An 11712-nucleotide genomic window follows, 5' to 3' on the forward strand; every position below is an offset into this window, starting at 1 on the left:
TAAAGACACTCGACTTATTCCCTCATTGAATTGAGAGTGTAATGCAGATTACATAGGTGACAACGCCTAAAAAAGGTAAGTGTCGGAAAGTAAACATGTTTTGTCACTACACAGCTCCTCAGACATTTACTTTAAGCTACACTGAAAGTTGAGGTAAGAAGAAACACTACAGAACAATTATATGTTTGTTAAAAGGCAGAAATGTGACAATGAAATGTATCTCTACGTTACCCTAAAAATCTTGTGTGACCGCTCAGTTGAGTTGCCCAGTTAGGGTAAAAAGAATTAGACGCTAACGCTTTTCTTTGCTAGACTAAATTGTATTTGTTACTTTTAGATTGGCATGTCTTTACAGCTATTTACCCTCTCCACAATGAGGCATAATAGTGCTAATAGTGCTCATTATTTCAGCCATCAAAGCTGGGTCTACCTAAAGAACAATAAGCATTGAACAGCCACAGCTACTGCTATCTAGACAGGTAGTTAGCTATTAACATTATATTTACATCTAACTTGGGATAGCAAATTTGTCCATGTTTTATTTAGCACAATAAACTTTCTTCTGTTTTCTGTGTTTGAATATTAATTATATTCTACTTCTATATACTTCTATATAATTACAATGAAAGTTCAAATTGTATATAGATGTTGTTAGTTGATGCATTTAAGCAATTTGATTAAATTACAGTTGTTGTATTACAGACTGTTCTGTAGAACGTTTTACCGGAACTGGGCAATTTTGCTTCATCAAAAAATAAATAATTGAAAAAGAAAAGTTGCTATGAGTATGAATCCAGGAACACAATTTTACTAATAATTGTTGCCAAATATACTTTTTGATGTAACTTTTAAAAGGTTAAAAGGTCAAAAAGTCTTACTAGCTTGGGCACATTACAAGAAATTCTGTATTTGAATTTCTCTTCACATTAAGTATAAAAAAAAAGAAATTATACAAAACTGCAACATTTCAAAGGTTAATAGTGATGCTGATTCTCTCCTGTGCCTGTCGCAGTCGTTCCATGCGCTGATAAAGCTCCGCCCTCTTTCGCCCGGCCTCTGAGTCTTCAATAAGTAGTTTTGACATATCAGCTCCATCCCGCAGGTTCATGGACTCAGCTCGCAGCAGAATGGCAGCTTCTTTCAGCATGAACAGCAGAACCAGCATAGGCACGTAGTCCGCCAGCCGCTGGTAGACAATCTGTTAGGTTGGAGAGCAAGGCATGTTCTTCAGATACTAACCAACACATGCATTATTCAGTTTTTTGTATTGGTAAATACAATGACACTATAAGTTACTATAAGTTTGCTATTGCTGAGAGCGGGAAGTTGAAGTGTGGGCTCACATAAAGGTGAAAGTGAAGGTTATAGGGGTAAGAAATTTTATGAAATAACATTCAGAACACTATAGGAAATGACAAAGAACGAAACAAAAGTGATGACATTTGAAGGATCATGCCTGAAACTGAAACGTATGCATCCCACCATCTCCTTCCGATTATTTTTTATGCTTACCACTCAAGACAAGAGACAACACAACCATTTTCACCATTAGTGTCGGACACGGATGGAATTTGGCCTCTGCCTTTAACCCATCCGTGCAGTGAACACACACATACACACAGTGATCAAACACCCACACACATGCCTGGAGCAGTGGGCAGCCATTACTTCACTCCAGCACCCAGGAAGCAGGGAGAATTAAAGACCTTCCTCAAGGGCTCAACAGTGGGACACACTCATAATTCACTTCAACCGTACCTTTACAATACCTGTACAGCACTGTATTTTTGTTCCTCAAGATACAACAATGACAATATATCCTCATAAAGTACAACACAGTCCTTAAAATCCAATCACTTTCACTTTTCCAGGGGAAAGAAGAATATATGTAGTTGTTCATAACCTAGTAAGTGTTTTTTAAGAGTATCCACACAATGATAGTTCAGTACCCTTTTCTGTGAATGTACTCACTCTATGAGGTACATCATATAAACTACAGTTTTGGAAATTAACTATATGGACAAAAGTTTTGGGACACCAACAGGATTTTTTTTTTCCTATTCCAAATCCAAAGACATTAATATGGAGTCTGCACCTCCCCCCCTTTGCAGTTCTAACAGCAGGTTGGGAGTCAGCAAAGCGTTGGAGACATATGCACTATATGCCTCAGCTCTGTGTGACACAGCTCTGTAACTTTACATCGTCTGACACTTCATCTGACAAAGAGTTCATGTGGTTCCTAAACACTTCCACTTTTAAATAAGACCACTCACAGTTGATAGGGGAATATCTAAGAAGGAAAATATTTCACCAGCTGACTTGGTGTTGCAATGGTGGCATCCTACTACGGTACCAGGCTGGAATTCAGTGAGCTCTTGAGAACGACATGCTCTTTCATTAATGTGTGTGAAGGCAGTAATGTGCACGATTTTATACACCTGTAGCAACGGGACTGGATGAAACACCTGGATTCAATGATTAGAAGGTGTGTCTGAATACTTTTGTCCATATAGCGTATGTTAAAAATTCTCAGATTCTGCACAGGTTCACAGGTTTCAAATGTTAAGTAGGTGTCTGTAAAGATGTTAAAATTGTTAATAAAAAAAAAGTCTCCAGTAAGGATTTTGGATTCACTTCCACATTGTCTTGTGCGGCACCCACCTCGTAGTAGATGATCAGTTTTTCAGGCGTTAGCTGTCTGGTGTCAAACACAGCACAGTTGCTGGCAGAGGTAGCGTTCTCCCCAGTGTCTAAACAATTGGACTCATACTCTTGCCTCCGCTCCACGAACCGGAATTCTACCAGTTTCAGTGTAAATATGGGGTCCTGTGTATACACAAGCTTCTCCATGTTGATGTATTCGAGAAGCCTCTTCTCCACTTTGGCCTCTTGCTTTGACTGAATGCTATCGATCTGGTTCTGAACACATGTAGAGCGGCTATTAGGACATACAGTTCACACAGCATGAAGCCTTGTTATTTTTGATAGCATACTTAGACAGTGTGTTTACTATCCCAGGCTTGTTATTGACTCATTCATCTTTAAAACTGGTATTTATTATTCAGTAGCTGCTGTGAATTATTTGGTTGCTATGGTGAAACTACTGAGCAGGTTATGTGGTCATGAGTGAGAATGCGTAATTGATGTATAAGCTCACATACATACCCTTACGGCAGGGTTCTTTAATTCTGGCTATACAAGACATTGTGTTGGACACGTGTTTCTTAGTCCTGCCCTTGGGGACCCACTACACATTTTCTCCAGCCCTAACACACCTGAGCTAACTCATCAGCTAATTATAAAACTCTTTCTGAGCTGGATCAGGTGTGAATGGGTTGGGAATATTTTGGCCATAGAAGCAAAAACTTTTTTAGCTGTGGAAAACATAAACTAAATAAATTCCATAAATACCAAACAAGAAGGGGCCACAGTATTATAAAATTATGGCCTAGAGTAAAAGAGATTCATTCAGTTCTGGGCCACAATAAGGTGTAAGGGGGGATGTGGAGTTCTTGGATACATTAATAGAAAGGTTATAAAGTTCTTGGCAATAGTAATGGTTTTTGTGAAGTTCTGGCCCACAGTAAGGTATAAGGGGGGATGTGAAGTTCTGGGCTACATTATTATGTTTGTGGCACAGTAAGGGGGGTCTGGTATAGTTCATGACCACAATAAGAGGGTTGGTAAAGTTCTTAGTCACAGTGAGAGGGTGTGGTATATAGTTCCTGACCACAGTAACAGAATTTTACAAAGTTCTTGGCCACAGTTCTTGGTCTGGTATAGTTCTAGACCACAATAAGGGGGGTTTGTAAAGTTTCTGGCCACAGTTCATGGTCTAGATTAGTTCTAGGCCATAGTAAAGGGGGTTTCGTAAAGTTCTGTGCCACAGTAAAGGAGGGAAGTTGTAAAATTCTTGACCACAGTAAGGGGGTTCAGTATTTTTCCTGGCCACAGTAAAGGGGCTTTTATAAAGTTTTTGACCATAGTAAAGGGGTTTTGTAATGTTCTGGGCCACAGTAAGGGGGTACGGTATAGTTCCTAGCCACAGTAAAGATGGTTCGTATAGCTCTGGGCCACAGGAAAAGGGGTTTCGTAAAGTTCATGGCCACAGTAAAGGGGGCTTCATATAGTTCTTGGTCACAACAAAGGGGGTTTTGTAAAGTTCCTGGCCATAGTAAGGGGAGTTTTGTAAAGTTCTGGGCCACAGTAAAGGGATGGGGGGGGGGGGGGTTGTAAAGTTCTTGGTCACAGTAAGGGGGTTTGTAAAGTTCTAAGCCTCAGTAACGGGGCCTGTATAGTTGTTGGCTTTGTAAAATTCAAGTCCAAGGTTGGCAGGGTTGTAAAGTTCTAGGGCACAGTAAAACTTATTGTCCCAAAAAGTTACACAGCAAAAGAGAAGCTCAAATTGTTTCACTTAAAAGATCATCTTTACTTACTAGGATCATGTACCTCAAATGAGGATAATTTGGGAAGCAGAGCTCACACACACCTCTAAACTCACTTTGTACAATGCCTGAAAAAAAGAAGAGTAAAAAAAAACATCAATGAATTCTCTGTACCTTCATATTTTTGTGCTGGTTTTGTGTCACATTACCTCTGATGATCTTCATAGTCTCCACAGCTGGTAGTTTGAGATCATTAACGTGCTTCTGAATCAGTGATTCATACACACAGTAGTCGCTGAATGTTATCAGCTCTCTCCCACGATGTTCTGCGTAGTTCTCGGTCATCTCTTGAATTGCTTCTCTGACTTCATTCAGACCAAAAAGGGAACATAACTTAGATAAGTAAATAAACTAAAATTAAATTAATAATTAATACTTGAGTCTATTATGCTTGTTCATACTGATTTAAACAATCTAACAAAAACAAAAATCTAATTTACAGTGATCCACTCACCCCAGATGTAGTTGATCCATCAAGATATGCAAGATATATCAAGATATGGTTCGCCTGACCCTACAATTGCTGTAGTACGCATCTAGCATGAGTGCTAACTGTGCCCTAGCTTGGAACTTAACCATGACGTCAGTAAAGGTTGTCTTATATGTGCCGCATGATAAAAAGAAAATCACTTGCATAATTGATAAATCTGAGCATCAGCGTGCCCAAAACAGCTCCAAATAAGCATCAGGCAACTAAAATCTACAAAATTACATTTCTGTCAGTCTAGTTTAAATCAGGCAGGCGATGCAGATCAGGAAGAAACCATTTTTCTTCAGCCCAAAAAGCCACATTATGATGATATTGAAAGTTAGGAAGCCCTGAACGTGAAGTGCAATGTGAGCGCAGGCCAGTAAGGGAGTGGGTATAATCGTGGCTGGGCACGGTACAAGGCAACCAGGTCTGGTGTGATTACACCCTGAGCAAGTGGTAAAAACAAGTAGACCACTGAATGTGCATAATCACTTTAAGGTGTGAACTGGAAGATTACCCGAGTTGGGAAATTCTGAGCTCCTATGAACGCGGCATTTTTGACATGGTTTGAGACAAGGGTGTGATGATTTAGTCACACAGTTTGCAGGATGCTAACCTGGAAGCTAGAAACGTATTCCAATACTTAGCCTCATAGCTTCAGTGAGAAACTATAGAAGAACACTTCGGACACCAGGTTATGGCTGTTTGATTACACCTGGGGTGAGGGGAACATGTTTGGCCAAACCAACATTTTACACATTTTTACAATAGAAGAACTCAAAGCTCTGACATTAAGGACATACAGCTTGCTTTGGAGTCTCTCAGCAAGCCTTCCCATTGCTTGAACACAGGCCGCAGGAGAGAGTAGAGGTTTCCTTGTCCTGACGCTCCAGTCCGGCAGAGCTCGCTGATCTGATCGCTGAACTCCAGGATTCTCTACTCACCCAAAAATAAGCAAGAGACCACTTACAAGAGACAACTCACAGCATGAATGCGTACCTACATTTTCTGCTATATTCCTGATGCTTACCTTGCTCAGATAAGGTCCCATCTTCTCTTGCTCTAGGGGAGGACCCTGACCATAGCTCTTAAGCTCTACCCTGACAGCAGACAGACGGATCTGAATCTGCTCTGTCAAGGATGGCAGTGATGCCTGCATATGAGGGAAAATCAGTATAACATTAGTATAAGTAGCACTTATTCCATGTTCAGGGATACTGTATAAGTCTTTCACCAGCATGTTAGAACTTGCCTTGATATGTTCTACCAGGTCTTTGGTGAGCCTGTTGGCAAGGCACCGAGTTGTGACTCTCTGTTCTTCCAGAAGATAGCTGAAGAGGATTACACATTTCAGTGAGTGTTTCAGTCTCAGTGAGGTCAGTGGTCCACACAATAACACCCAAAATGAGCTTAAAACTGTCTTTAAGATCAGTATGTTTATGTAATATTTTGGAAGGTTTTGCACAGATTTGTCAGTATTTGAAAACATTTTTATTGACCTTATAGACCACCATTAAACTTAATTTATTTTACTGTAGCTACTAAAACTGCAAATAGTTAATAATAATAGTAGTAATAACTACTACTATTAGACTACTAGTAGTAGTCAAGTCAAGTGGGTTTTATTGTCATTTCAACTACATACAGAGTTGTTTCGTTTCACTGTGTACTCTGTATGTAGTTGAAATAACAATAAAACCCACTTGACTTGACTTGACTTTACTACTACTATGCCTACGTAACTGTTATACTACTGTCTAATCTCTATTTTGATAGGATAAGTTGGGGGGGGGGGCTGTTAATAAAATATTTTGCCCCTTAAAAAAAACATTTGCATCCAGAATCCATAAAATGTGGCAAGACAAGCAAGTTCCTAGTGGGTCATATTTTCTATGGACCCATATGATCATCACAGGAAACATAAAGTCTCCAGAAGTCAGATTCAGATCCATCCTGATTACTAATGAAACATTTATATTCTTTGTTGTGTTATCTTTTACAAAAGACCCTTCATTAAAATTCCTTAATTTGAAGTGATTTTGGTTTTACAATCATTTTGAAAAGTGCTATGCTAATTTAAATGCTCTGATCTGAAACCTGAAAATGATTTTTTAGATAAAATAAAGAAATAATAGAAAGTATTGACATACAAAAGATAAGAAAAAACCTAAAAACATTGAAAAACTATAGCAAAACTCCATAATCTGTAACTGCAACAAAAAGTGATTCTACCAAACAGTAGTCTGTTTTTTACAAATAACTTTACGAGCAGTGAAAATAGCTGTCTGGAACAATCTGTGTAAATGTAATTCAGACAAATCTGATCAAAAACTTTTGCAAGGCACTGTCTGAATCAAAAAGTAATGATTTGTACCTGTAGCTGCTACTACAAGCACCTCTTTAATTAGTTGGCTAGATCTAGCTTTCCTAACTAGTGATAAAGCCAGGCCAGTCATATCCAGTTCTGGCTCGGGAGGCTCAGTATGATGCTTTTCCTGTTCTAACTCACCTACTTAAATTGGCAATTAATATACTGTATGTATGTTTATATGAGCAGTGAAAGTACCCTGTGTGCTGTACAGTGGCCCTTTAAGACCAGAAGTGAATACCCTTGCCACAGTCCTAGTCATGGCAAAGTTGTTCTGTAGTAATATTTGTCAGTATCATTATGATTCATTTTACTAAGGGTTAATATATGACTCAATTAATACTTTGCCTTGATTTAATGGTAAAGACAAGTATATGTCACAGGCATCAAAACACCAGGTTCTTGTGGACCACAGTTGCAGGCTGGGTTTTCTGTGGCAGAATTATGTTACCTGAAATGACTGTGGTTGCGGAAGAATTCCGTCTCCAGTCTTGTGGCTTCAGCCAAGGACAGGTTTTCATTGATGTCACTCTGGCCCCTACATCTTACGATGATGTAACCCTTTTTCAGTGGGACAACTTTACCCTGCATAATCTGCAAGATGTCAGCCTCGGCCCCTTTATCCACCAAATCGGGTTTTGTTAGAATTGCTGGTTGAGAGAGATAGAAAGAGACAGATAAGGAAACATATCCAATAAAGTACACTGCTTTTCAAGTCAAATTACTTCTGCATTGAGACAGACAGCTAAGCTTTCATGTAAATTCATACCTAAAGTTCTCATTCCGTGAGGATCCACACCCTGTGCCATCCGCAGGGCCTCAGTTGTCGCTATGTCAACATTGCAGGGCACAACGACCAAATTGATGGTTTCTTTCTTCTCAATGAATTTCAAAATAAGCCGCCTAATCTGAAATCAAGCATACGGGTTGGGTTCACTGGTTATTTAGATAAAAAGAACTTTGCCAGTATTAATGACTGTTTATAGAGTAGTGCATATTAAATATATAAACACACCTGATCTCCAATATCTTCAGGTTGACCTTTCACAGGAACTCTAGTTATACCAGGGAGGTCAATCAGTGTGAGGTCACACACATCAGGAGAGGTGATCTCCAAACTGATGAGTTCATCACAGATTCCGACTCCCTCTCCAGCAAGCACATTCTGGGCTGTGTGCATAAGCAAGGTTTTCATTTCCAATTACAACCAATTTTACAGGTGATCAAGGCCTCCAAAAAGGCCTCTTGGGGGTTCTTTAGTAAAGACAATATTACTACATGGAACCATAACAGCTCAAAGAGCCATATATAGGCTAAAATGGATATATATTGCAAATATAATATACATTCTATAGAGATTATAATATTTATAATACATATTCCATATAGCATCAAAAAGTGTTACCTACACTACCAAACATTTTAGGACACCCACAATTTTTTTAGTAGTCCACTGGCAGTGTGAAGCCTGTTTACACCTCAGCAGTGTCTTTCTTACTGCCACTCCACCTGCAGTCAACCCTGCACCTCCAAGACTTCTCTTCACAGCTAAAACTGAGACTTGGTCCAGTGCTAAGCTGAGCTACAATGTGTTTTACAACCTGATTTCTCAGAAACCTCTTTTGGTGGTTGTAAATTAGAGTCTATCAGATCTCTTCCTGTACCAGACCTCTTCAGCTTTCTCCACTTTCCAAGAGTGTTTCCTTTGATGGTGTAGGAAATTGTACTTGAAAACACACTCTGTTTCATTGTAATTCCTCTAAAGGAAAGACCTACACTTAAACATAAAGTCTATCAGGTCTGTTTCTAGACAGTATGATTGCAATCCAAACTGGCAGTCTTATGTACATACTATAGTAAAGAGTCAGTAACACGGCCTGATGAACACTGCTTCTGTACAGACAAAGACTTTATAGTATTTATAGTCTTTATAGTTTATAGTCTTTATAGTTTAGTCTTTATAGTCTTTATAGTTTATAGTCTTTATAGTTTATAGTCTTTATAGTTTGTATAGACTTTATAGTCTGTATAGACTTTATAGTCTTTATAGTTTATAGTCAAAGACTTTATAGTCTTTGTCTCAGTAATCAGCTAAAGTTTGTACATGTGAGTTGTTTGCATACATTTTCAAAGCTTAATTTTACTTCCTTTGCTACAAAACAGCTGTGAGTTGCTAACCAATGACTTGTTTCCTGAAAAAAAGGAACCGAAATGGTTGGAAAAAAGGGAACCTCTTTTTTAAACATACTAAAATGTATATATTTTTTTCAGCCTTTAGTTATTTTCACCGACCCGACGATTTACTGCTTACTTTGGACCATTTGAGTTCAGTAGACTTCAAACCATTTCAGGTTATGAACTGTTATTAATCTCTAACCCCTGAAAACCCACGTCTCCACATTGATCGTAGCCTTGACTCTGTAACAAGCCAAAGGCATCTCGATATCATATTTCTACATGAATCTTTCATGTAGACATCCAGCTTAGACCTGGACTACCTAATATGGAATGATTCAATGGCCTGGTAGATCAACCTTTGCATTAGTTTATACTGGATTTGGCAGCAGTAGCTTCTTTTCCTATACGTTTAGTTCACTTTCTGCCAAGGGGGTCTATGGTAGGTATATTTACATATCCACAACAATATTTGTGTTGAATATCATACATACATTTTATAGGTTTTTACAGGTCATTTTACAGGTCAAATGAAAACCTTGAATAACATTTAATCAAGAAGTATCTTTACCTTTTCTGACAAAACTGAAAAAGGGTGACCCTTATTGTAATACAATAGGGCATAATTAATAAAACTAAGTGGTGAACTAAATCCATTTACTTCTATTTTAAGAAGGAAAAAGTATTATATAATTAATTTAAATTAAATAATGAAAACATATTTACATTAAATATTACAATATTAAATAAACTAAGAGAAGAAGAATTTTTTGTAAAAAAGGATCCATTGTTTTAATGTACAGTACCCTGGCTATGTTACAATTATGGGTTTATTTAACTTTTATTAGTAGGTTTACAATAATCTGTGTTACATTCTGACCTGGCAACATCTAAATACATCTAAAAACATCTAATGTCAAATAAAAACCTAATAATATGTACAACATAATATGTATTAATACATTATATGCAATAATATGTAAATTAACAGTTAAATAAGAAGTATCTTTACCTTTTCTGACAAAACTCTCAACCTGTGCAGGGTTAGTGAACGTCTCTTGTGTGTCTCGGTAAGAGATCACAGCCGTCCAGCTCGCACCCAATTGCATCTTCCGTAATTTCAGCTCCAGTGGACACCGAGTGACAATACCTAAAACAGAAGCAAGACTTTTACAATTCTTTTTAAACAGATTTTGAGCAAAAGTTACAAACATTATATCTCATCTCTCTATGACTTTCTCATTTGAGTTCATACAGACATCAAGAAGTAGATGTCTCACCACTGCCTCTGGGTAAAGCCACACCAGATAGTGCCTCTAAAACAGAGCTCTTCCCAGAACTTTGGTCACCAACGACGGCGATGGACGGCAGGGCGAGATCTTTCTCAATGCCAATGCGCCGCAGGTAGTCGATCATCTCAATGTAGGGGCGCACTTTCGATTCCCATTGCTGGAGGAATATCCCACTCTTCTCTTCAACTGAATAAACCTGATGTCTTTTAAAAAGGAAATAGAACAAACATTAGTATCAGAGGCAGACAGCATTTATTTAGCAGAACGTATGGAGAAATAAGTAACTATGCAATTCAGAGATGTTCTTACTCGATTTCAACTCGGGACTCAAACTGCATTATTACTTCAGGTGGGGGTGAATTGTCCATGCTTGTAGTAAACGCTCCGAAGTTCAACAAGCTATATACACACTGTATTGTTATATAATGGAAAGAATTCAGTCAATCAACCAGTCAGTCAACCTTTATTTGGAGTCTAAGTCTATTGAGGGTGACCCTCATTTCAGTGCAGCTGAGAGTAATTAATAATACAAAAAAGAAACGTATTTAAGTAATTTGGAAGTACAACAGCGAGTCTATTAAACCTTTAATAGCAAGTTAAGAATAATCTGTGTGTTACTTTCTGGTCTGGCATCCATGTTAAATCAGAATCCATGTTTAAAACAACAGAAACCAAAAAAATCTAATAACGTGATAAAGTAAAGATTTCAATAAACAGCATTTTATCCAACAAGCAGTTTACAATCTGGCAGATTATTTGAAACCTACCTCTGATACAGGGTTTGCAGACAGAAAACACACTGTTGCAGTTGCCAGCTGTTTTGATGTACAGAGAGAACTGAACATTTACAACATCTCTCTCTATATATAGGGGTTAAAGAGGCTGGTGTAACCTTAGGGAGTTCCATGTGGGACAGTAATGTCCTTTCTTAAGCATAATCCATCATTAACATAAGCACAC

General features: G+C 38.2%; 1 protein-coding gene across 1 annotated transcript; it reads right to left on the bottom strand.

Annotated features, from left to right (window-relative positions):
• Positions 1–119: 119 nt before the first annotated feature.
• Positions 120–11131, bottom strand: LOC140536183 (interferon-induced GTP-binding protein Mx3-like). The gene is made up of 13 exons (XM_072657867.1): positions 11062–11131; positions 10741–10955; positions 10473–10610; positions 8301–8455; positions 8055–8193; positions 7737–7935; positions 6170–6248; positions 5948–6070; positions 5721–5853; positions 4595–4750; positions 4437–4513; positions 2662–2919; positions 120–1198 (listed from the first exon to the last, which is right to left on the bottom strand). Exons 1-13 carry the CDS (start codon positions 11118–11120, stop codon positions 968–970), a joined length of 1962 nt encoding a protein of 653 aa, XP_072513968.1. The 5' UTR covers positions 11121–11131; the 3' UTR covers positions 120–967.
• Positions 11132–11712: the final 581 nt, after the last annotated feature.

The sequence above is a fragment of the Salminus brasiliensis genome, chromosome 15 (assembly GCF_030463535.1).
Source record: "Salminus brasiliensis chromosome 15, fSalBra1.hap2, whole genome shotgun sequence".
NCBI classification, from domain to species: Eukaryota; Metazoa; Chordata; class Actinopteri; order Characiformes; family Bryconidae; genus Salminus; species Salminus brasiliensis.

Coding starts and splice junctions, on each gene's coding strand:
- LOC140536183 (XM_072657867.1), bottom strand. CDS start 11,120: ATGGACAATTCACCCCCACCTGAAGTAATAATGCAGTTTGAGTCCCGA. Junction 5,854..5,947: donor TGGGACCTTATCTGAGCAAG/GTAAGCATCAGG, acceptor TTGGGTGAGTAG/AGAATCCTGGAGTTCAGCGA. Junction 4,514..4,594: donor GACTATGAAGATCATCAGAG/GTAATGTGACAC, acceptor TCTTTTTTTCAG/GCATTGTACAAAGTGAGTTT.